We start from the raw sequence: 27,115 nt of genomic DNA, 5'->3' as shown, positions 1-27,115 counted from the left end.
TTTAATGACATTTTCCTGTTTTCAGTGAACACATAAATCCATAAGTATAGTACTCATTTCCATGACTCCACCTCAATGAAGTAGCTAGAATATTTCCAATACCATTGCATCAACACATGGTTGTTTCCTTATTCCTTTACCGTGCCTCCTTACTTGTTAAGATAGCACTATTCTGAATCTTATATTGTTCATTATTCTTTTTAAAAATAATAGTTTTATTACCTATATAATAATAGCATAGTATTTCATTTTGCTTCATCTGCCTCTATAAAAATGCTATCACAAATAGTGTGCAGTGTTCCCTAGCCCTAATAATTTGCAGGTTCTATAACTTGTTTTTTAAGATCATTGTGAGAAATGTATAAAGAAAAGCAAGAAATCATTGTCCAAAAAAGTCAGCATAGTGATTACCTCTAGAGAAAGACTGTGGCTAGGGATTGGGAAAGAGTATGACAGACCCCCAGAGTGTTGTCTTGTTCTATTTCTCACCTGCATGGTGGTTACAAAGATGTTGTTTCAAGTGCTTATGTCTAATTGCCCAAAGTCAATCTTTGGGTTGTCTGGATTAAAATTTTTTTCTCATTTCTCAGTAGCAAGTCCTATAGCCTCTAAAATACTTGCCTGTGATAATGCTTCTGATCCTCACCACTGGAAAAAAACCTGAAAATCTGTATCAAGGATAAACAAACTACAGCCCATGGACCAAATCTAGTCCTCTGCCTCTTTTTATAAATAAAATTGTATTAGAACACACTTATATTCCTCATTTACATATTATTAATGGCCGCTTTTGTGCTACAACAGCAGAGTTGAGTAGCTGTAACAGAGGCTGTATACCCTGCAGAGCTTAAAATATTTACAATCTCGCCCTTTACAGATAAAGTTCGCCAATCCTTGATCTAGATCACCACAACAATAGTTGAAGTAAAAACTAGGGTATATTGTTCAAAGAATCTAATAATTTGGGGGGGGGGACCGAGAGCAATATTAAGTTAACCTTTATGTTCGAATTAGCAAGACATTACCTAAAAAGCCCAGTTTACTGAGAATTGTGCTTTCTTATCCCCAGTGTTAAGAAAGTGCACCTTTCCCTTAGGGACAAGGGAATACATTCTAATTCTTTGCCTGCCCTTTACTCCACCAAGCAGGTCTTGTGCTTTTGTCTTTAACCTAGCAGTTGGGGAGGGTGATGTTTAAACAGGGGCAGTTTTGTTTCATCTTTTTGAATACTTAGGTAATTCTTAATATTGTCAACTATACTTGCCATTTCTGTTTTTTGAAGGAGAAAAAGTTAACGTCAAAGATCTGAAAAATATTCTGGAAGACATTGGGATAGAATTCACACCTAAAGAATACCTGGAACTGGTGAAAAATCTTCAAGTTGACGGTAAGCATTTCAAATACTATTAGAGCCTTCAAGGGAGGTGGTCCTATGTGTTTAAAACAACTTTTTTAAAAAGCACTATGCTTATTTTTCCTTCCCTTCCCCTATGTTCATCTGTTTGGTTTCTTAAATTCCTCATATGACTGAAATCATATGACATTTGTCTTTCTCTGACTGACTTATTTTACTTAGCATAATACATGCTAGTTCCATCCACATTGTTGTAAATGGCAAGATTTCATTCTTTCTGATCACTGAGTAATATTCTATTGCATGTATATATAGCACATCTTTATCCATTCATCAGTCGATGGATATTTGGGCTCTTTCCATAATTTAGCTATTGTTGATAGCCCTGCTATAAACATTGGGATGTATGTACCCCTTAGATTCAGCATTTTTGTACCCTTTGGATAAATACCTAGAAGTGCAATTGCTGGGTCATAGGGTAATTCTATTTCTAATTTTTTGAGGAACCCCCATCCTGTTTTCCAGAGTGGCTACACCAGTTTACATCTCCACCAACAGTGCAAAAGTGTTCCCCTTTCTCCGCATCCTCACCAACATCTGTTGTTGCCTGAGTTGCTAATGTTAGCCATTCTGACAGGTGTGAGGAGGTATCTCGTTGTGGTTTTGATTTGTATTTCCCTGATGATGAGTGATTTTGAGCATCTTTTCATGTGTCTGTTAGACATCTGGATGTCTTCTCTGGAAAAGTGTCTATTCAAGTCTTCTGCCCAAACCATAAGAGACTTAAATACAGAGAACAAACTGAGGGTTGCAGGAGAAGAGGTGTGTGGGGAGATGGACTAAATGGGTGATGGACATTAAGGAGGGCACTTGTTGGGATGAGCACTGGTGTTATATATAAGTGATGAATCACTAAATTCTACTCCTGAAACCAATACTACATTATTTGTGAACTGCTTGAATTTAAATAGATTTTTAAAAACTATACTTATTACATATTCCTAATTTTAAAACAACAACAAAAAGAAGGTCTAAGAAATTTTAGCATAACCTTGTTCTTCCTTTAGAAAGTGTAATTAGTTCTTTGGGAGTCAGCAACTCTATTTTCTTGAATCCTCCCTTTCGATATAAAATTTTCAGCTATTTTGGTTTCACCCTCAAAACTAAAAGTTAAGCTGAGAGGTGTAAGAAAAAAGTGAGGGTGGGAGAATTAAGAGATTAGGAGAAAGAAGGAAAAGTCAAAGAAAGTGAAGGAAAAATATCTTCATATTCCATGATGGCACCTGCCACTAATTATCGGCTTTCCACTTGGCCAGACACAGCGCTCTGAGAGTTTTCTCCATTCCATGGTTTCAGATTCATTGGAGAGAAAGAAGAATCAGACTTATCTCTAAGGCAAATCACTTAAAAGTATCTTTGTGAAATGACATGTTTGTACTGTCTCTTTAAATCTCTATAGAGAAGTGTCTATTCATGTTTTCTGCCCATTTCTTCACTGGATTATTTGTTTTTTGGGTGCAGAGTTTGGTGAGTTCTTTATAGATTTTGGATACTAGCCCTTTGTCTGATATGGAAACCAATATGACAATACATTTCATATTAAAATAATAAATAAATAAATAAATAAATAAGTCTATCTCTATATCACTTTATCTGTGATATCAGTTGTGCCTTTTCTTACAGATGATGGAAACATATATGAAAACAGATTGCTAGACGGTTTGAAATCTTTCAATGGTGAGTAACATGATGACAAGAAAGAGAAATAAGATTCCCCTGCCTCACATTTGTATTATTATTTAGCTATTCTCTTGTGGCTCTTACCACCTCTCATATGAACTGATTCTGTATTTATTTTGCTGTTGTGAATATAGCTGCCTTGTTCAAATTCTTTCATTTTGCTGTTGAGTAAGTTTGGTTTTTGTCAAATGTAATTTAAGAGCATATTTAAATCTGGATGTACATAGAAAACATGAGGCAAAAATTGGTAGGGGTGCCAGTGTGGCTCAGTCAGTTAAGCATCAGACTCGGTTTCAGTTCAGGTCATGATCTCGAGGTTCCTGGGAGGAAGCCCCATGTAGGGCTACATCTGTACTGACAGCATGGAGCCTGTTTGGGATTCTCTCTGTACTGACAGCATGGAGCCTGTTTGGGATTCTCTCTCTCTCTCTCTCTCTCTCTCTCCCTCCCTCCCTCCCTCCCTCCCTCTCTCCCTCTCCCTCTCCCTCTCCCTCCCCCTCCCTCCCCCTCCCCTTCCCCCTCCCCCTCCCTCCCTCCCTCTCCTGCCTCCCTCTCCCACTTCGGCTCTCCCTCTCTCTTTCTCTCAGTCTCTCTTTCTCAAAATAAATAAAATTAAAAAAAAAAAAAGAATTAGCAGTTGTTCAGGGCATTTCAGTGACTGGAAGAATGAAACTCAGCATTTATGCCCTGCCTGCCAGAAAAAAAGGTTTCCATTCGTTGCCTCTACTGTTATAATTCACTGGAGAACAAATTTGTACTTTGCAGGATTGTCCTCCAGACCAAGGAAAAGGTTGCCATTCTACTTTGTCCACCTTTGTGCACTTGAATGTGTTCAGTCACTGATATTTTTGCATGGCACGGGGGGATTAATTGGAAATTTTTCCTTTGGAGAAGGCATTAAATTTCTCTTGTATTCCCAATTCTTTCTTTAGGTGGGAAGGTTGATGTCAGTAACCTGGAAAACATTTTAGAAAACATGAAAATCAAGCTCCCAGATAAGAAACTTAAAGATTTATCACAAAACCTACCAACTGATGGTAAGCATCATAGATATTAGAGACCTCTTAAGGAAAATTTAGACTTAAAAGCTTATTTATGTGAGTGTCTGGAACTAAATCTGTTTTGGTGCTAATATGACTTTTTAACTCTTTAAACATAACAATATTTTTGATTCAGTGTGTTTTCATTAATCTCAGGGTGCATGGTACATGTGTTAGAGTAAGTTATAGGTGATAAGTATTTACTTGAAAGTAGCTGAAGGAAGGCTTATTGCCCAAAAGGAAGAGGTTGCTAATTTCAAATTAACTATGTGACTTAAATATCTTTTAGGGGCGCCTGGGTGGCTCAGTCGGTTGAGCATCCAACTTCGGCTCAGGTCATGATCTCACAGCTCGTGAGTTCGAGCCCCGCGTCGGGCTCTGTGCTGACAGCTCAGGGCATGGAGCCTGCTTCAGATTCTGAGCCTCCCTCTTTCTCTGCCTCAATCCACTCGCATTCTGTCTCTGTCTCTCTCAAAAATAAATAAACATTAAAACAATTTAAATATCTTTTAAAAGTCATATCACCTAGCTATACAATCCTGTTGGAGGAATAATCAGAAGGATATGACTACTGGTTGACCCTCGAGCTGGACCCAGACAATCAGAGGCTCCTCACTCCCTCCCCTGTCCCTGGAATATATGCTCTGCCCACCATTCCCACAGTGAGAGCTATATTCAAGGATGTTGTCTTGAAAAAACAATGTGTTTTGAGACCATCTGGACAGTATACATGACCGAACCCAGTTAAGACCTCTCTGTGAACTTTAAGATTCCAGAGTGTAGATGCAGAGATCTATTCATCTTGCGGCTACCCAGGAGAATCCTTATATGTAAGTTCCCTTGCTTATTAAACCTGCCACCTACCAATCTGGAGTGGTCCACCTCTTTCTTTGCTCTCTCTCTGCCCTCTGTTAAGGGGGTCCAGGTTTAGATTTCATCCAGGAAGCTTCCAAGGTTGTGAACCAACCATTCCTCTGTAACTTTGTGATATACCAACTTCCTGATTCCCTCCTCCTGTGTTTTGGTACTAGTTTTCATTATTCCTCCCTGGTCTACATTAGGAACTTTAAACAGCAATGTTTTGCCTTCTTTCACATAGCCTTCTAGGAGTACCCAGCTGGCTCAGTCAGAAGACCATGTGACTCTTGATCTCAGGGTTGTGACTTCAAGCCCCACACTGGGTATAGAGAGATTACATACATACCTACAAACAAAAATAGCCTTCTAGTTTTCTCACCTTAATTACCAAGAAATGTAGTCCTCATATTCATCAAAAATACTAGCCCCTGCATTTCTACATTTTCTTTCAATATATAACTTGTTTTAACTTTACTTCTTTCACTGTCCGACTACTCTCTCTGTCATACATGCTGTATATAACTCCAACATTTGATCATCTCAGTCATTCAAATCTCCACTCTTATTTCTGAGCCTTGCTAAAGAAAATCATATAAACTTACAGATTAATGCCCCTCCAAATTCATTTCCTCCTGGATAGTACAAGGACCTAAGAACATTTTTCACTCCATTTTCCCCTTCCCTATATTAAAGTTGTTTAATGTCTTTTAATACTGTCTTATATTCTTTTAACTCAGCAAAGCATTATTAGTAGCAGTGTTTTATAAAGCCAATATTCATCCAGATTTAACCACTCTTACCTTTTCTTTTCTATTCATTCTTCAGATCTTTCATTTGGGATAATTTTTCTTCTGCTGTTAGTAACTTCCTTTATTTAGGATCTGCTAGTAATGATTTGGGAGGGGAGTTGGGCCTAAAAATATCTTTATATTCCCCTTACTTTTGAAAAATATTTCCTCTGGGTTTAGAATTCTAGGTGGACAGTTATTTTTTTTTCAGCACATTGAAAATACTATTCTATTGTTTTCTGCTTTATAATGTTGCTGATGAGAAGTCAGCTATGAATCTATTGGTCTTTGGGGGTAGTCTTTTTTTGTTTCTTTTAAAACATTTATCTTTGTTTCCAAAGTTTCACTATAATGTGGAAGATAAGAATGGAATTCTTTTCACTTATTCTCCCTGGGATTCTTTGGGACTTCTGAGTCTGAAAATTAGAATCTTTCATCACATCTGGAAAATTCTCAGTCGTCCTCTCTTCCAATATTGTCTGTATCGCATAGTCTTTTTTTCTTCCCCTGGAACTCTAATTAAACGTATATTAAACCATTTTCCTCTATCCTTCATGACACTTAGCCCCTCTTCAGTATTTTCTGTATTTTTCTTCCTGTGCTTCATTCTCGATAATTTCGCCTGACTTGACTTCCAGTATACTAACTCTTCAACGGTGTCTAGCCTGGTGTTAGATCTAACTATCAACCTCTTGGTTTTAGTTTTTGTATTTCAATAGAAATGTAAACAATAGTTTGTGTTGTTTGTATTCTTTTTTGTATCTTGTCTCGTACCCTTTTGGTTTTTTATTTTTAATTTCCAGAAATTCTACTTAGTTCTCTTCTGAATCTATTAGGTCAGGTTTTTAGTTTGTTGTTCCCTACAGATACTTTCAAATTAACATGGTTCTCTTACAATCTTGGTCTCATAATTCCAGTTAATGAATTATTGGTGGGGGTTCTTTTTGTCTCTGTTTTTTTCTTCTGATTCTCACTTATGGTGTCCTTATTTCCCTATGTGTTTGGTTATTTACTATACGCTGTTCAATGTTATTGAAAAATTCCTGTGAGAATTCTTTGACACCTGAAATGAAATGCATTCCTCCAGAAAGGATTTGCTTTACTTCCTATTCACTTGAGTTTACTATCTGTCAGAGACATTTCAATGACTTTTCATTACTATTCCCCTCATAAGGGGAATATAATTTCCTCAGCTCTGCTAAATTAGTTACCACTACCTTACTTGCTTTCTAATTTGCAATTATTTGTGAAGTTTTTTGTTCACTGGTATCTTCTATATTGTTGTCTTTGTGAGCATATTCATTGGTTATTCCTTTCATACCATTTTAGTGAAGTTTTCAAGAAGAAGAAGAAAGAAATACTTGTGGAGAGTAAGGTTTTGAAACATTACCCTAGCCAACAAATTGATCAAACTAATTTTTTTCCTCAGAAAAAAAACTGAAATCCAGAGAGAGAGCTCCAGTTAAAAATTGAGAAGTGAGAAGCCATTGGGTTTAGTCCTCAGGCTAGAGGATATTATGTACTTCTGGAGCAAAGATAAGCATTTACAAACCCAGATCAAATGAATCATACTCTGCTTCCCTCAATGATTCCCATTATCATCGTGTGCATGATTAGCTGTTATCCCTTTGCTGTGGATCCTGTGAAATCAGCACAAATTTTCCTTGCTATCTTAAAATAAAAAATAAGAGAGAGATTTCTGAAAGTGTGTCCTGACAGAGAAGCTGACAGATCAAAGGTTTCCTCTTACCTAGCCTCAGTGAAATATGTAATAAATAAAGGCTCTGTGAGGAAAGGAACCATGTCTATGTTGCTCACTGTTGTATCCCTCAGTGCCTCCCACATATGTGCAGATACTTGATACTTTGTAAATACTTGTTGAATTAATGAGGAATTGAATTAATTAAGTAATATGTTTCTTAGCCACTCTGTAAGGCTCTCCACAAAGACTTTCCAGTTATGGTCAGCAATAGGCATTAACTGATAGTTAACTGGGAGTTTTATGTAAAATGACGTCGTGCTATATATGTAGCAAGAGCCCGTAAGGTGCAAATCTGCTAACGAAATATATATGGAGACAGTATACTGGAACCTACCCTAAAGGAAGAATGGGATTCCATAGTAATAAGTGGCATATTTTTGGGTAAGAAAATGCTAATAATATGCATAATTTCTAAGTTTTCCTTACTCTAAAATACACTGTATCTGCAATCCTGGAAAAATATACTGATTTCAGAGCTAATTCTGTCATTCTAACATGTTCCACTCCACTGTTCAATTTTTAAGTGTTGAACATTACCATGTGCAAAGCCTTATGGTGCTTCCTGGGTTAGGATGTTTGGAGGGAATACAGAATAAATACTTTTTTCTTTTTTTTCATTTAAAGGCACTCACAATCTTTGAGCATATAATGAACATACCTACTAGAAAACATGCAATAAACTAAGTTAACTTGGAAGTGTCAATACTGGAGAATGTTAAGTGAGGAAAGAGTTAGATTTAAATTTCTGAACTGAAACTTTTTTACTCTTGTTCCCAGGATCTGATATAGTAGGTGGTATACATTGAAGAGAACAAGCCTGAGGAGGGAGATGTTACATGGTGTGTGGAGGCTGGGATATTAAAAGAAAGCAGAAAATAAATAGTGTAATTACTAGTGAGCATTTTTAGAGAGGAGTTTTCCATTTCATGCTAATTTGCATATATGTATTCAACAACAAATCATAAAGAAACATTAATGCCTTTGCTCTATTTAACAGTCGTTCTCTATCAGTGCACAATTGTGTCTGTCTGAATTGTGGCTTATTTTTTTAGCTTCCGGGATGGCTGATCTGCATACACTGCTAAAAGAAATAAAGAAATTCACAGGTGAGCAAGATGCTTTGTGAAAAGATGTAAAACAAAAAAAGCAAATACTTCACATTCACATACATATTTAAGGTTATGTTTTCTTATTCTGTTACTGACCATTAACTTCTACTTTTTTAATGATTAAAATTTGATTCTAATGACATGAAGATTACATTGGATATTTATGTTTTGGCAAAAATGTTGCACTGCTCTCTCTCTATAACAAGTTCTATATTCTCTGAAACTTCATTTTTATTTTGTGATTCGTTCCAATGGGCAACACACCTGTGGTCATTTACTTAAAATATTTAACTACCGTTTACTGTAACCCAGCAATTGTTAAGGTGAAACTTTGGCAGGGATACAAATAATGCTGTCAGTGAAGCTAATCTATCTTCCAAGTCGGGCAAAGCAAAGAGTAACAGATTTTAGTGATGATAATACAATTAAAATGAGGTAGCTGCCTGTACATAACTTAGATCACTTTGCCTCCTATATATTCCTTTCTGTGATCTGGGTTAACTCCTCTGAGGTCATTAAGTGCGCTAGGAATAAATATTTTATTTAGAACTCAAGAAATACTTTCTGATAACTATAGATAACCCTTTTAAGCTTAGACGCTTCATTTGGAGTCAGTAGGCAATTCTCATCTGTTACCGTTCCCATCTTTTAAAGGAGGAAAAGTTGAAGCCAAGGATATACACAAAGCACTGGGAAACATGGGAATAGAACTCACAGATAGAGAGCTCTGGGGGCTGTTGAAAATATTGCCGATTACTGGTAGGTAGTTTCTGTATCACTGTATATGTATGGTATATCTCTGTGCTAGTGTAAACTTTAATGTGAGAACATCTAAAGAATGGACCCATCTGGTTTCCTATAAAAATCGAAAAGACAAAAAGATCAACACTTAGTTGTAAAGAAATTATGCCTTTGACATTTAAGTGTATTGTTTTGGGAGGCTATGCTATCTTCCAACCTAGGTTCTGCCATTAAGAGTATCATTACTCTGAAGTGAATGAAGCTTAAGCAAGGCAAAGACAAAAAGAAGGCTAATTTAGCAGGTAGTAAAGGAAGAAAAAGGAGAAATCAGGATGAGAGGGAAAGGTGTATCTGTTTCAGTGTAGAAGAATGGACAGACTGTCCACATTAAAAAATTTCTCTTCGTCTTATTTTTTTCTTATTTATTAAGGATAGGTAGGCCTGGGAAATGTAGGCATATAACTTAAGATGATATTTTTAAAGTATGTATTTATGAAATTTCACTCTTCTTACTCTATACATATAAACTTAATTTTTTTAACCTTAAATATGTATTATTTTACAGCTGATGGAAAGGTAGAGAAAAATACACTGCTCGATTATATAAAAGCTTTTCCTGGTAAGTCAGAATCTCAACAAGAAGGCAAATAAAACTAAGATCTACAGACTTTACCTTAACTTTTTTAAAAATTTTTTAAATGTTTTTATTTATTTTTGAGACAGACAGAGCATGAGCAGGGGAGGGGCAGAGAGAGGGGGAGAGAGAGGGGGAGACAGAATCTGAAGGAGGCTCCAGGATCTGAGCTGTCAGCACAGAGCTGGATGCGGGGCTTGAACTCACGGAGGGAGAGATCATGACCTGAGCTGAAGTCAGATGCTTAACCGACTGAGCCACCTAGGCACCCCAGACTTTACCTTAACTTTTAAAAGACCTTATCATTACACAATAATTAGATTATTGATTTTATTATCCCATTAGCCTATAGAGCTACTTTAGATGCAACTACATCCAATGTGATAATTTATAGTTCTCTGATACTGAAAAAGTTTCAAAAATCTATTTGCTATCCAGAGCTCTAGTTATTTTCTAACATAACTCATCAGATTCACCATATATATGTACATATGTATATATATGTATGTGTGTATATGTATGTGTGTATATATATGCATATATACATATACACATATATGTATATGTGTATATGTATATACGTATATGTATATATGTATATATACATATACGTATATGTATATGTATATATGTATATATACATATACGTATATGTATATACGTATATGTATACGCATATGTATATGTATATATGTATGTATGTATACATACATGTATATACATATAATGAATATATTCTATTTTTGGCTTCCACAATACATTTCTATTGTGGAATGTGTCAACATGTCCCACAGGTAGCCCTAAACAGTTTTGTTTTGTTTTTAATTATTGTGCTGTGGATTTGTTTCACTCAGTTGGTGTGTGAATATAGCCAGTATTTTTCTTGGATATCAGTTCCTATTTTTATCCCTATTCCGTCTTCCCTGAGGTGGAAAGTGCTACACCCCTAAAATGCAAAGCATCCTGGAAAACTTGGGTTACGAGCTGGAGGATGAGGAAATTGAGGACCTGCAGAATCGTCTGCCAACTGATGGTGAGTTTGTTGTTCCACCTTTAGGGAAAGTGAACTCCTCTAATAAAACTTCCAAATTTATTCATATGGAAAAAAATGTATCAGATCATTATTGTTTAAATCAGACATCAGTAATCTGCTAAAACAGTGACACCCCTGCAGGCCTAAATTCGTAGACACCAACTAGAAATTGACAGACCTAAGAAGCAGGTAGAGAAATGAAACAAAGGAAAGTAAAGTCAAAGAAGAAATTTTAAAACCAGCAGGGGGAAAAAAAAAGGAAAAAGCCCTTAAATCACCATACATTTTTAACTAGACTAAAAGAAGGAGATATAATAGCAGAAAAGACAAGTAATCACTTCCCCAAATCTACTTGTCTTGAGGATTATCTTCAGATGGGAGAGATTTTTCACTGGTCCTGCTTCTATCTGGGACTTCCTCCAACATTGTCTGGATACACCTGGCCCACACTTCTAGCTCTGCTTTCCAGAAGAACTCTTAGGCTTGTCTGTCTTTGGTTCTTACAACACACCGGGCCAGCTATTGGAAACCTCTCTTTTGTTTTCCAAAAGGTGGAGCTACAGCTCAAGTTTGTGGTTTCTCCCTTGTCCACAGCCCCTGGAGTGTTCTCTGAGGACACTCCTGTTTACTCTTGCCACCACACTCATGAGCCTGCACAAGCAGCTTGCTGCAGAGTCGGGGGGAGGTATGGGCTTAGCACTCGGGGTGTTGGAGGTGCCCACACAGGCCAGGTGTGGGGTTCCTCAGGTGAGGTTCTCCCAGAAGCTCAGGCTTATCTACTGCGTCCTGAGGCAGTCAGCAGAAACCACACCCGTTGAATGCTCTTTAACATTATCTGCCTGTTCATGATCTTCTTCCTTTCCCCAGTCATAGTGGTCCCACCTCAACACTTGGGGTGCTGCAGGAGAGAAACCGGCTTCTCCAGCAGTGTTCCACACAGCTGGGGTAGCTGGACAATCACTCACAGCTATCCCTTCCTCCACGGGAGAGACTGTCACCAGCTAGTAGTATAGCCCTGCGCTGTGTTGCCTTCAGGGTGGGGCCACACTGGCAGGATTCCTTTTACCCTCTCCAGTGCATCCAAACTCCAATGGAGTGCTGGAATCTCTCCTCAGGAGAGGTGGACCTCCACAAAGGCCCACTCATTGTGGGTGTCTGCCCAAGTCATCACTCTTCTGGATTTTCCCAACCACAGAGGGCCTGTGGCTGGTTTGCAAGTTCCTGCTGGTTCTACAGCCTGTACCAAGGTCTGTCTACCTGTTACCCAGTACCCATGTGGGTAGATTCCTGCTGGGTTCCTTGGCATATGGTGCCGGATCCCACAACTCCCACAGAGACACTTTTGTTCACGGATAGATGCTGAATTCGGTTGTTAGAAAGGGGGACAAAAAGGAGGGATGTCTTATCCTGCCATGAGCTGACATTATTCCTCAATAATTACAAAGTATTAAATGCCTGCTATATACCACAAACAATATTTGGCACTTGAAATATGTTATCAATAGTCCTCAAAACAACTCTGAAAAATAGATTGTAATCCTGGTTTCTCTGACGTGGAAATTGAGAGTCAGTCACAGAAGTTAATTGACTTGACCAAAGCCACATGGCTGCTAAGTGGCAGAATGGGGATGTCAACCCTATAGAAGCCTTTCTAGGTTTATATAAACTTCAAAGGTTTGCCCTTTCTACTAAATAATACTGCCTTGTGTAGGAGAGGTAAGGAGGGCTACATAGACTGTGGTATGAATGATACCCTCAGGGGGCTGTGTGATGTGGCCCTAGAAACGAGGATTTTCAACCAGTAAGTACACGAATGAGAGATTCAGAAAAGACTGGAAATCTTGGTGGCTATGGAATTGGAAGCTTAAAGAATGTGCTGAGTAAGGGTTGAGTGTGGAAGTAGCCATGTACAACATTTTAGGTAGGTAAACACATTGACGTTACAGTATACATTGCTTTTAAATCCTGCAATGGTAAGGTGGCCAAACCTCAGAATACTCCTGGGTCCAAAGTGGAACAAGTGAAGTGGAAGGCAGGACCAGCAATGCTTTCAAAACTTTCTAGCACTACTGGTATTTACCCAATGAATGCAAAAATACTAATTCGAAGGGATACATGCCCCCCGATGTTTATAGACACATCATCAACAACAGCCAAATAATGGAAAGAGCCCAAATGTCCATCAACTGATAAATGGATATATACAATGGAATATTACTCAGCCATAAAAAGAATGAAATCTTGCCACTTGCAATGACGTGGATGGAGCTAGAGGATATAAGGAGCTTATATGGCTAGAGGAGCTAAGAAAAATAAGTCAGAGAAAGACAAATACCATATGATTTCACTCATGTGGAATTTAAGAACCAAAACAAAAGACCAGAGGGGAGAAGAAATAGAGAGGAAAACCAAGAAACAGACTCTTAACTATAGAGAACACAGTGATGGTTACCAAAGAGGAGGTGGTGGGGGTAGAGGTGAAATAGGTGATGGGGATTAAGGGTACACTTGTAGTGATGAGCACAGGGTGATTTGTGGAAGTGTTGACTCAATAAATTGTAGACATGAAACTATCAAAGTAAAAATAAAAATAAATTTAAAAATAAAACTTGCTAACACTCCTATGTACAGCATTTGATATCTTATACTGCAGCTTCTTCTTCTTTGCTATATATTTGTCATATTTAAATTCTTATTCTTGGGGCACCTGGGTGGCTCAGTCGGTTGGGTGTCTGACTTCGGCTCAGGTCATGATCGCACACTTGTGAGTTCTGGCCCCGAATTGGGCTGTGTGCTGACAACTCAGAGCCTGGAGCCTGCTTCAGATTCTGTCTCCCTCTCTCTCTGCCTCTCTTCCCCTCCCCCCCGCCTCTCTCTCTCTCTCTCTCTCTCTCTCTCTCAAAAAAAAAAAAAAAAAAAAAAAAAAAAAAACATTAAAAAATTAATAAAATAAAATTTTGTTCTCCAATTCCATGTTCATCTGGGATAAACTTCTAAATTTCAGGGTTTTGTTCCACAATATGACATCTTTATAATGTTTTCTGGGTCTGAGTCATTATGGCTGGGTCTCATTTGTACATTATTTTACAGATATAAAGGTTAAGCTGAATATGCTCATGGAAAATTTAGAGCCATTCAGAGGTGAGTGAAAGCTTATAGGAAAAACTTATTATAAATAGCAACATTCTGATGCTTTTATGTTATGGTTTTAAACATTTTATCCCTATAATACTGACATTATTAGTCTTCTTGGTATATTAACGGTCCAGATTAGCTCTGAGTTATATGCTTTTTGAACAAAACTACTAAATTTTTATGTCTTACTAAAATATCCTGTGTTCTCTGGATTTTTTTTTTTTCAAAAATGCCCATCACTTTCCATTGTTGGAAGAGCCAAAAGTCTATGTTACCACAATAACTGGCATGATAAAACATTGGTATAAATCTTTTTCTGAATAACTTATCATACAGGCAGATAAAAAGTAATATACATACCATCTGTATAGAATGATTTATATAGTCATTTATATAAGTGGTTCTAGTTTCGTATACAACTCCCATTTCAGAGTGTTGATTTATCCCATTTTTATTTGAGCATTCAAAGAGTATTTTTTTCTCTCTAGAATTATGAGATTTAGTGCTGTTTCTGACATTCCCTTAGAGTCTTGACTCAGTATTTTGACCAACCCCACTCTTAATTCTGCAATTAAACTTAGATGAAAATCATAGTTTAGAATCACTCATCACCCTTAAATTTTTCATCAGTCATAATTTACATCTTTTCAAAGGAATCAAGATTAATGTTGATGAAGTAGATGACGTTTTGAAAAACATAGGGATAGAACTCACACCTAAGGAACGCTGGAGGCTGCTAAAAACCCTGCCAATTACTTGTGAGCATTTCTGATACTGGTTTGGCCTTTAGGAGAACGTAGTTTAAGTGTATATATTATTGGGGTAGGTGGGGAATTATTAAACATTTATTAAACATATATGTATATTCAATGCATTTATTGAGCACTTCTTAGGTTATGGGATTAAAGACAAAAATCCTTGCCCTCATGGAGGCTGCCATAGGGGATGGAGCTTACTTGATTGGGATATAGCTTGAGGACTTCATAAAGAAATTAAGATTTTTAAATTGATAAAATTTAATTTAGTATATTAACTTTGAAATGTCTGGCAGCCCTAAAGCATAAAGAGAAAGAAGGGGGAAAAAGAGAGGAAGTCAGGTTAAAAAGTGTCAAATCAAAGAGATGGAAAGATTCAGAACAGTAAAATGGATAAATTTAAGACCTTCCTCTACTCCTTCCCTTTATTCTTTTTTTTTTTTAATAGACATGTACTTTTTAAAAAGTTGATTTATTTTTGAGAGGGGAAAGGGGCAGAGAGAAAGGGAGACAGAGGATCTGAAGCAGGCTGCATGCTGCTTCAGAGAGCCATGCCATATCAGAGAGCCTGATACAGGGCTCAAACTCACAAACTGCGAGCTAGATCATTATGTGAGCCGAAGTCAAACACTTAACCAACTGAGCCACCCAGGCACCCCCTCCTTCCCTTTTTCTTAAAGCCAAGAGAAGGATGTGTGGATAAGAAATGAGATAAATCTGTAAGGCAAAGCATGTGACATTGTCTTTATTAAATAGACTGTACTCTTGTTATGAATTGCTGTATCACTTTCTCTAAGACATCAATTATGACTTCTCTTATAGTTGATGGAAAGGTGTATCATGTTCGGTTGCTAGAAGGTGTAAAGACTTTCCAAGGTGAGTGATAAGCTTAATGATAACAACAGCTTATTTCTCTTGATTATAATGCCAGGTACTGTCCTAAGTACTTGATGTCTAATAACTCGCTTAATTATCACAAAAACTCTATGAGGTATGTACTTACATTGGCACCATTTTACAAATGGGAGGTATTAACTCACTTGCCTAAGGTCACACAGTTTGAACTTAGAAAGAGGATTTGAACCCCTATTCCTAACCACTCTGTTATATTTAAGTTAGGTTATTAACCTTTTTATTCCCCCTTATGACTTATAATTCAAGGTCACGTAACCACTAAGTGTGTAGAAATGGTTTACTGTTACAATGGCAGGTTTCAAACTCAGCAGCCAGAATCGTGGCTGTTGTTTCTGACATATTCCTCCATTATGAATAATAAATGAAGAATGAATAAGAAATTTCATTCCTTTTCCTTGCTTTATATTCTATAACAAATTTTAGCAGGGTGTCTTATAGCATATGTAAGGACAATGTTCTTTTCTTCACATTCCCCAGCCCTGTCCCCCGCCACCTTAGTTTTATGTTTGCCTTGAACATCTGCATGGCAACTTTGCTTTTCTCCCCCAACCCCATTGGGATTTGGTGCATAGACTTAACTAGAATTCTTTTAATAATAGGCATAGTTTCACATTTCTGTTTTGCCTCTTTATTTATTAAGGAGGGAAAATTTTAGAAAATAAACTAGAAACCATTCTGGAAAACTTGAACTATGACCTTGAAAATGAAGAAATCAAAGATCTACGGAATCATTTGAAAATTGATAGTGAGTATTTCACTTACCACTTCCTTTCAGAAAAATCTTCGAAATCTTCTCATGAAATCTGAGTATTCTTATTCAATTTCACTTAGAAAGTTAAAAGCACTTGTAGAGTTATAATCCTCGAGGATGAGAAATAGGACTTCTGATTATTATTGTTAATATCATGTGAGGATCAATAGGGCGCTGGTAGATTACAATTTAGCTAGGAAAAGCAAAACAGTACTTCAGAGAAAAACAATAGAAGTTATTGAAATAGATGCTGGAAAAGGGTCAGAGATTGACAAAACCATATGAGGAGGTAAAAAAAAAAAAAAAAGGTTTGGAATTGTCTGACAAGCAGTGTACAAACCAGAGGTGATCATATTCTGATTTCACAGATATGAATGTCGGGTTGGGTTGAAATAGAGGCTCAGTGATATCTGACTTTAGACCAGTAATATGGCACCAGAGAGATATCTTTTAAGTGAAAAGGGTCAAGTGGAAAAGAATTAAAGATCTAATTTAGCATGTTAAAACACCCTCTTTAGAATTCTAGAAGGTTGTTGGATGTTTTAAGAAAATGAAATATCAACAAATTCCCTCTATGTAAGGAATGAGAAGTTAGAAAATTTCATCGAAGAAAGGCGTCCTATTCCCAATAGCAATACATGTTTTGTTTGTGTACAATTTATGATTTGTATTCCAGATAATGGAAGGATTTCACTGAACTCCTTTATGAGGACAGCAAATTTATTTTCTGGTGAGTGAGAAGTAATGAGGAAAAAATCTAAAATCAGGATCCTTTGTTGTATGTACATACCATATTTTAATCGTATATCCCAGTATTCCAAACTATACACAAGCCTTATTTCACCGATATACTGATGGCGTGTTTGTCTTTAAGAATATAGATGGACTTCTTATTACCTATGGTTTTAGAAGTATCATTTTTTAAGAAGTCTATTTTATTATAGGCTGGTTGGCTTGTCCCCCTTTTTTAGAGCATTAATAAAAGCATTCTTTTGACAAGGCTTAGAGGAGACATGTTATCTTTTAACCCCTTCTTGTGATGCAGTTAGACAAGCCTCCCTGTATCCTTGTTCTGAAGTTATATCTCTAGCAAGTTGAGATGCTGCTATGTTATTATAATTTTCTTAAATTAGAATTGTTATACATGAAAATGTTCACATACCTTATCTCCCATCTTTTTAAAGGTGATAAAATTAATGCCAGTGACACACAACTTTATCTGAAAAATGTAGGTATTGAGTTAACAAATAAAGAAAGCCAGGATCTACTGAACATACTGCCATTGGATGGTAAGCATTTCAGGCATTGCTGTGGATTTCAGAGAATATTGGGCTTAAGAGTTTTTGTATAAAATTCTCGAAGTATAACTCTTTAAAGTCCTATTAAAAATTTAAAAAGGGGTGACATCAGCAACATGGCATGGAAGCTCTTTGTCCTTTTAACCACCCTTCTTACTCAATGAATTAGAGGGCGCCTGTCTGACTCAATTGGAAAAGCAAAAGACTCTTGATCTCTGGTCCTGAGTTTGAGCCCCACATTGGGTGTAGAGATAACTTAAATAAAACTTTAAAAACAAAAACAATGAATTGGACATTCACACACAAACAAGAGTGCCTTTGGGAGTGTTTCGGGAACTAGCACCTTACTCCAAGGGACCCAGGAGGAGCCTCACCCGCCTGTGCAACCCGCAAGGGACAGCCAGCCTCCATACGGGGCTGCAGAGCCAACACAGAATTGCGTACAAATTGCGTACAACACAAAATTCCGGCAAAATTGTGTACATCTCTCTCAGTGCTGTCAGGCAAAAATCAGATGAGTGCTGACCCAGGCACGAGAGAGAACCTGCAGAAGTCTAGCCTTGCTGGAGGGAGACTCCAACACACCATCAGAGAAAAAGAAAGAAAGAAAAATATGAATTTGGTCACAGCGGAGGCAGTAAGAGAAACCTCCCTGGCGCCACTCTCCCCGAAGCAAATAATGCACAGGAGTGATGTATAGGCCACAGTGACCTCTCCCCTAGGGGAAAGGAAAGCAGTGAGTGAGTGCCTGAGTGCCTGGCTTCCCCAGCAGAGCAGGACCAGCTGGGAAAACCCATTTCTCTCCACCAGCACCCAGGGGACTATAGGCGGGAACTCTTAGAGGCAGAGATGAATTTCAACTGGCAGTGTTGAGATTGTGCTCAGCAGGAAGTCGACCCATGAGTCTCTGGGAATACACCTGGGGATCTCCCTATGGTTCTCAAGATTCCCAATGCCCAAGTGCTAAGCCCACACCTCCCCTTATTCTGCTGCTAGCTCCTTGTGCAGGAGTGACAACTGCGTCCTCTAGAGCGAGCTCCAGTAGTAAGCATGCTCAGAAAACCGCCAGGAGCAGCAAGGGAGAAACCATAAACTTGAGCTAGAGCGCCACCTGGTGGAAAACAAAAGTTTTCAATAGCCAACCTGGTGAATTCTAAAGACCATTAAAAATATATATAAAAGCTTAAAATTTGGCCACAAAGTCATTCTGACAAGTGTAAGGTAACATCTCTTTGTGGTCCTGATTTGCATTTCCCTGAGATATCGCCTTACACCCATCAGAATGGCTAGAGTCAAAAAGACATGAAATAACTAGTAGTGGTGAGAATGTGGAGAAAAAGGAATGCTCATTCACTGTTGGTGGGGATGTAGATTGGTGCAGCCATTGTGGAAAGCAGTATGGAGGCTCCTCAAAAAATTAAAAATAGAAATACCATATGATGCAATAATTCCACTACTGGATATTTACCCAAAGAAAACAAAAACACCAATTTGAAAAGATGCGTGCACCTCTGTGTTTATTGCAGCATTGTTTACACCTGCCAAGATATGGAAGCAGCCCAAGTGTCCAATGATAGATGAATGGATAAAGAAGATGTGGTGTATATGTGCAATGGAATATTACTCAGCCATAAAAAAGGATGAGATCTTTCCACTTGCAACAACATGGATGGACCTAGAGAGTATTATGCTAAGTGAAATAAGTTAGAGAAAGATAAATACCATATGATTTCATTCATATGTGAATATAAAAAGAAATAAAGATTATACAAACAAAAAGCAGAATCAGACCTATAAATAGAGACAAACTGATGGTTGCTGTGGCGCAGGGGGAGTGGAGGTTGGGCAAAATGGAAGTAGGAGTTACAAGTGTCCAGTTACAGAATGTATACGTCATGGGAGTAAAAGGTACAGCATAGGGAATATAGTCAATGGTATTGTCATAGTGCTGCATAGTGACAGGTGGTATCTACGCTTGTAGTGAACATAGCATAACAGAGAGAGTTGTTGAATTACTATGTTGTGTACCTGAAATTAATGTAACATGTATCGACTATACTCAAATTTTAAAAAATATGTTGAAAAAAATTAAAATTAAATTTGGCCACAAAGTGAACAAGAAGAGTGGAGGAAGCATACCTTCACAAAGACAAAGGAAAAACTCATAATAACAACACCATAGAATATAACACCCCATCTGAAGACAACAGGCAAAAAGCTAAGGAGGTGTCTGTTCCTTCGAATGCCAAAGTAGCAACACATGACCACAGGAAAAATTTAAAATCAAGGAAATATGACATCATAAAAAGAAAATTATTATTCTTCAGAGGCTGAGCTCAAAGGTATGCATATTGACATCTAGTGGATAAAGAATTCAAGATAATTCTTTTGAAGAAACTCAATGAGCTACAAGAAAACTCAAAGAAAATTCAGTGAAATCAGGAATAAATGTAAGAACAAATTGAGTTCTGTCCCAAAGAAATTGAAATTATGAAAAAGAACCAAGCAGTAATTCTGGAGCTGAAGAATTTAGTGAATGAAATGAAAAATGCAATAGAGAGCACCAGTAGCAGGGCATACAAAATGGAAGAAAGAATAAATTACTTAGAGGATAGAAGTTTTGAAATAACATAGAATAAAGCAATAAATATTTTTTCCTTTTTTAAAATTTAAATTCTAGTTAGTTAACATAGAGTGCAATATTGGATTCAGAAGTAGAATTTAGTCATTCATCACTTACATATAACACCAAGTGCTCATCATACCGAGTGCCCCCCTTAATACCCATCCCCCATCTAGCCCATCACCCACCTACCTCCCTGTATCAACCCTCAGTTTGTTCTCTATTTAAGCATTTCTTACCATACCTTGAGATCATAACAGCCATATATGAAAGACCCAACACTAATATCATGCTCAATGGGGAAAAACTAAGAGCTTTCTCCCTAAGGTCAGGAGCATGACAGGCATGTCCACTCTCACCACTGTTATTCAACATAGTATTGGAAGTCTTAACCTCAGCAATCAGACAACGCAAAGAAATAAAAGGCATCCAAATAGGCCAGGAGGAAGTCAAACTTTCACCCTTTGCAGATGACATGATACTCTATGGAAAACCCAAAAGATTCCAAAAAAAACCTGCTAGAACTGATCCATGAATTCAGCAAAGGTGTAGAATATAAAATCAATGCACAGAAATCGGTTGCATTCCTATACACCAATAATGAAACAACAGAAAGAGAAATCAAGGAATCGATCTCATTTACAATTGCACAAAAACCATAAAATACATAGGAATAAATCTAACCAAAGAGGTAAAAAATCTATACACTGAAAACTATAGAAAGCTTATGAAAGAAGTTGAAGAAGACACCAAAAAATGGAAAAATATTCCATGTTCCTGGATACGAAGAACAAATATTGTTAACATGTAAATACTACCCAGAGCAATCTACATGTTCAGTGCAATACCTATCAAAATAACACCAGCATTCTTCACAGAGCTAGAACAAACAATCCTAAAATTTGTATGGAACTACAAAAGACCCCGAATAGCCAAAGCAATCTTGAAAAAGAAAACCAAAGCAGGAGGCATCATAATCCCGGACTTCAAGCTGTATTACAAAGCTGCAGTCATTAAGACAGTATGGTACTGGCACAAAAACAGACTCATATCAATGGAACAGAATAGGAAACCCAGAAATGGATCCACAAATGTACGGCCAACTAATCTTTGACAAGGCAGGAAAGAATATCCAATGGAATAAAGACAGTCTTCAGCAAGTGGTGCTGGGAAAACTGGACAGCGACATGCAGAAGAATGAACCTGGACCACTTTCTTACACCATACACAAAAATAAACTCAAAATGGATGAAAGACCTCAATGTAAACAGGAAGCCATCAAAATCCTTGAGGAGAAAGCAGGCAAAGACCTCTTTGATCTTGGCCGCAGCAACTTCTTACTCAACACGTCTCTGGAGACAAGGGAAACAAAAGCAAAATTGAACTATTGGGACCTCATCAGAATAAAAAGCTTCTGCACAGTGAAGGAAACAATCAGCAAAACTAAAAGGCAGCCAACAGAATGGGAGAAGATATTTACAAATGACATATCAGATAAAGGGTTAGTATCCAAAATCTATAAAGAATTTATCAAACTCAACACCCAAAAAAACAAATAACCCAGTGAAGAAATAAATGGGCAAAAGACATAAACAGACACTTCCCCAAAGAAGACATCCAGATGGCTAACAGACACATGAAAAAATGCTCAGCATCACTCATCATCAGGGAAATACAAATCAAAACCACCATGAGATACCACCTTACACCTATTAGAATGGCTAACATTAACGACTCAGGCAACAACAGATGTTGGCAAGGATGTGGAGAAAGAGGATCTCTTTTGCGCTGCTGGTGGGAATGCAAACTGGTGCAGCCACTCTGGAAAACAGTATGGAGGTTCCTCAAAAAATTAAAAGTAGAACTACCCCACGACCCAGCAATTGCACTACTAGGTATTTACCCAAGGGAATACACGTATGTTGTTTCAATGGGGCACATGCACCCCAATGTTTATAGCAACACTATCAACAATAGCCAGAGTATGGAAAGAGCCGAAACGTCCATCAATGGATGAATGGATAAAGAAGATATAGTATATATATACAATGGAGTATTACTCAGCAATCAAAAAGAATGAAATCTTGCCATTTGCAACTACATAGAAGGAACTAGAGGGTATTATGCTAAGTGAAATTAGAGAAAAACAAATATCATATGACTTCACTCATATGAGGACTTTAATATACAAAACAGATGAACATAAGGGAAGGGAAGCAAAAATAATATAAAAACAGGAAGGGGGACAAAACATAAGAGACTCTTAAATATGGAGAACAGAGGGTTACTGAAGGGGTTCTGGGAGGGGTTGGGCCAAATGGGTACGGGCACTAAGGAATCTACTCCTGAAATCATTGTCGCACTATATGGTAACTAACTTGAATGTAAATTTTAAAAGATAAATTAAATTTTAAAAAAGTTTCTTATGGCTTGTTTCCCTCTCTCTTTTTCTCCGCCTCCCATATGTTCATCTGTTTCATTTCTTAAATTCTACATATGATTGAAAATCATATGGTATTTATCTTTCTCTGACTTCTTTCACTTAGCACAATACACTCTAGCTCCATCTATGTCATTGCAAATGGCAAGATTTCATTCTTTTTGATGGCTGAGTAACATTCCATTGTACATATACCACATCTTCTTTATCCATTCATCAATTGATGGACACTTGGACTATTTCCATAGTTTGGCTGTTGTTGATAATGCTGCTATAAACATCAGGGTGCATGTATCCCTTCAAATCTGTATTTTTTAAATGTTTGTTTATTTTTGAGAGAGAGAACAGGGGAGGGGCAGAGAGAGAGGGAGACAGAGGATCTGAAGCAGGCTCTGTGCTGACAGCAGAGAATCTGATGCAGGTTCAAACTCATGAACTGTGAGATCAAAGTCAGACGCTTAACCAACTGAACCACCCAGGTGCCCCTTGAAACTGTATTTTTGTATCCTTTGGGTAAATATCTAGTAGTGCAATTGCTGGATCACAGAGTAGTTCTAGTTGTAACTTTTTGAGGAACCTCCATACTATTCTCCAGAGTGGCTGCACCAGTTTTCATTCCCACCAAGAGTGCAAGAGGGAAAAACAAAGATTTTAAAAGAGCAAAGAAAGCCTATGCGAGCTACAGAATTCCATCAAAAGACAAATATTAGAATAATCAGTTCCCAGAAGGAAAAAAGGGAAAAGGAGGCAGAGAACAGAGAAATAATAGTTGAGAACCCCCCAAATCTGGGGAACAATTTGGACATCCAAGTCCATCAAGCTAATAATAGATCATCCTATTATCTCAATGCAAAAAAGACTTTATCTAAGACACATTATATTGAAACAGTCAAAAATCAATAGTATTAACTAGCTTTTTTGTGATAATCACTTCATAATCTATACAAATATCAAATTATTATGTTGTAAACCTGAAACTAATATGATGTTATATGTCAATTATATCTCAATTTTAAAAATCATTGATAAAAAGTCCTGAAAAGAGCAGTAAAAAACAAATGTAACCCAGAAAGGAACTCCCACTATATGCTATCAACAGATTTCTCAGCAGAAACTCCAGAGTTTAATCACAGATTCAAAGTGCTGAAAGAGAAAACTTGCCAGCCAAGAATACTTTATTCAGCAAAGTTATCCTTTACGTATGAAGGAGGAATAAAGGCTTTCCCAGACAAACAAAAGCTGAGGGAGTTCACCACTAATAGACCTGTCTGGCCAAGAAATACTGAATGGAGTTATTTAAGCTGAAATGAAAAGACACTATCCAGTCACCTGAAAACATACAAATGTACACAACATACTGGCAAAGGTGAAAAATATGCAGTTAGACTTTTTTAAAAACCTCCAATTCTATAATAGAATGGTGTGTTAATCAGTCAACTATAGCATAAAGGTTAAAAGAAGACTAGTAAAAATAACTATAACTACTATAAATTATTAACAAATACACATATTAAATAGGTCAATTGTAGCATCAGTGATGTGAAACTGAGAAATATAAGGATGGAGACTTTGTAGGTGATTGAAGTAAGTTGCCATAAGCCTAAAGTGGACTGTTTTATCTATAAGATATTTTATGTAAACCCTATGGTGTCACAACAAAGCAAAAACCTGGATTAAATTTACAAAAGATACAAAGAGGGGGGTCAGAGGATACCACCACCAAACCTTACCAATTCATAAAGGTAGGCAGAAACAGAAGGGAAAAGAAACAATGGAACACAAAACAGCCAGAAAGCGATTAATAAGATGGCATTAGTAAGTTCTGACATACCAATAACTACTCTAAATGTGAATGGATTGAATTCACCAGTCAAAAGTGATTGGATGGATAAAAACAAGATCCAACTATATGCTGCCTACAAGAGACTCACTTCAGCTTTAAGGACACACATAGGCTCAAAGTAAAGAGATTGAAAAAGGCATTTCATGTGAGTGAAACCAAAAGAAACAGGGACAGCTATGATTATATCAGACAAACTAGATTTTAAATAAAAAATGGTAACAAGAGACAAAGAAAGTCATTACATAATAATAAAGGGGTAAAATCATCAAGAAGATACAGCAATCATAAATATACACAAACTCACCATCACAGCATCCAAATATATTAAGCAAATGCTAACAGATCTGAGAGGGGAAATAGATAGCAGTACAATAATAGTAGGGAACTTGAATGTCCTGCTTTCAACAGTGAAATAAGTACATTATCCAAAGACAATGGTATGACACTAGAAATCAACAACTTGAGGAAACCTGGAAAATCTACAAATGTGTGGAAACTAAACAACACACTCTTGGCAAGTCAATGGGTTGACGAAATCAAAGGGAAATCAAAGAATACCTTGAAACAAATGAAAATGGAAATACAACATACAAAACCTATGGGATTCTTTAAAATAGTTCTGTTAGAGAAGTTTAGAGTGATAAATGAATATTTCAGGAAATAAGAAAGATCACATATAAGCAACCTAACTTTATACCTAAAGGAACTAGAAAAAAAAAAAAGAAGAAGAACAGTTAAGCTCAAATTAGTGGAGGAAAGAAATAAGAAAGATCAGAGTGGAAATAAATGAAATAGAGATTAAAAAAAGCAATAAAAAAGATAAGTAAAACTAAGAGCTGATTTTTTAACAAACAAAATTGACAACTCTTAATGAGGTTCAAAAAAGTAGAAGACTCAAAGAAAATCAGAAATGAAAGAGGAGAAATTACAACTGACACTATAGATAACAGGAATAGATAATTTCCAAAAACATACAACCTATGAAGACTGAATTAAGAAATAGAAAATTGAACAGACTAATAATGAGTAAGGAGATTGATTCAGTAATGAAAAACTTCCCAACCTAGAAAACTCCAGGACCAGATGGCTTCACTGGCAAATATTACCAAAAGTTTAAAGAATTCATGCCAATCCTTCTTGGGGTACCTGGGTAGTTCAGTTGGTTAAGTGGCCAACTCTTGATTTCAGCTCAGGTCATGATCTTGTAGTTGTGAGATAGAGCCCTATATCAGGCTCCAGGCTGAGCATGGAGCCTGCTTGAGATTCTCTTTCTCTCTCCCTCTACCCCTCTCCCCTGCTTGCGCTCTTTCTTAAAAAAAAATGTTAAAGATGATAGAGGAGTCTCAAGTAATGGATAAGTAATATGTATGACAACAAGTAAGCAATATAAAACTAGTCAGTATTATAAAGATAAAATAAATTTCAAGAGTCTGCTGTCTCTTCAAAAAAAAAAAAAAAAGAATGTTAAAGAATTCCACTCCTTCTCAAACTCTGCCAAAAAGGCTGAAGAGAAAGGAACATTTCCAAACTCATTCTACAAGACCAGCATCACCTGCTACAAAAATGAAAACTATATACCAATATCCCTGATGGACACAGATGCAAAATTCTCAACAATGTATTGCCATGCCAAATTCAAGAACTCATTAAAAGGATTATACACCATGACCAAGTAGGATTTATCCCTGGAATGCAAATATGGCTCAATATATGCATAGCAATACATGTGATACACTAATTAATAGAATGAAAGATAAAATTGTATGATCATCTTAGTAGATACAGAAAAACATTTGACCAAACACAACATCCTTTCATGATAAAAACCTCAACAGATTGGGTATAAGAAGAAAATACCTCAGCATAAAAAGGGCCATATGCAACAAACCCACAGCAATTATACTCAATGGTGGAAAACCAAAACCTTTTCCTTTAAGATTAGGAACAAGACAAGGGTGTTCCTTCTCAACACTTTTGTTCAACATAATCCCGGAAATACTAGCTAAAGCAATCAGGCATGACAAAGAAATACAAGGCATCCAAATCATCGAGGAAGAAGCAAAATTGTCATTAATTGCAAAGGATATTGAAATGCAAGTGACATTGAAAATCTCAAAGGCTCAACTAAGAAAAAGTGTTGGATATAATCAATTAATTCAGTTAAGCTGCAGGATATAAAGCAATAAACAGAAATCAATTGCATTTCTATATACGAACAATAAAACATCTGGAAAAAAAAAAAAAACTTATCCCAGGAGTGCCTGGCTGGCTCAGTCAGTAGAGCATGTGACTCTTG

The 27,115-nt window shown here is 37.0% G+C and overlaps 1 protein-coding gene across 5 annotated transcripts in view; it reads left to right on the top strand.

Moving 5' to 3' along the window:
• The first annotated feature begins 1,286 nt into the window (after positions 1 to 1,286).
• Positions 1,287 to 27,115, top strand: part of EFCAB3 (EF-hand calcium binding domain 3) — a 157,773-nt gene continuing 131,944 nt past the window's right edge. For 4 of the 5 annotated variants that reach the window (XM_053892743.1, XM_019466646.2, XM_019466644.2 and 1 more), the window contains exons 1-13: positions 1,287 to 1,387; positions 3,038 to 3,091; positions 4,027 to 4,131; positions 8,595 to 8,648; positions 9,306 to 9,410; positions 9,958 to 10,011; positions 10,955 to 11,059; positions 14,150 to 14,200; positions 14,848 to 14,952; positions 15,772 to 15,825; positions 16,505 to 16,609; positions 17,292 to 17,345; positions 17,800 to 17,904. In XM_053892743.1, coding sequence (XP_053748718.1) covers positions 4,071 to 4,131; positions 8,595 to 8,648; positions 9,306 to 9,410; positions 9,958 to 10,011; positions 10,955 to 11,059; positions 14,150 to 14,200; positions 14,848 to 14,952; positions 15,772 to 15,825; positions 16,505 to 16,609; positions 17,292 to 17,345; positions 17,800 to 17,904 — 853 coding nt within the window. In that variant the 5' untranslated portion in view covers positions 1,287 to 1,387; positions 3,038 to 3,091; positions 4,027 to 4,070. The remainder of the gene's footprint in view (positions 1,388 to 3,037; positions 3,092 to 4,026; positions 4,132 to 8,594; positions 8,649 to 9,305; positions 9,411 to 9,957; positions 10,012 to 10,954; positions 11,060 to 14,149; positions 14,201 to 14,847; positions 14,953 to 15,771; positions 15,826 to 16,504; positions 16,610 to 17,291; positions 17,346 to 17,799; positions 17,905 to 27,115) is intronic. The other variant, XM_019466645.2, reaches the window with a different exon arrangement.

Source organism: Panthera pardus, unplaced genomic scaffold (genome assembly GCF_024362965.1).
Source record: "Panthera pardus isolate Hobbes unplaced genomic scaffold, ASM2436296v1 HiC_scaffold_3, whole genome shotgun sequence".
In the NCBI taxonomy this organism is placed as follows: domain Eukaryota; kingdom Metazoa; phylum Chordata; class Mammalia; order Carnivora; family Felidae; genus Panthera; species Panthera pardus.
This window is presented reverse-complemented; position numbering and strand designations above follow the sequence as displayed.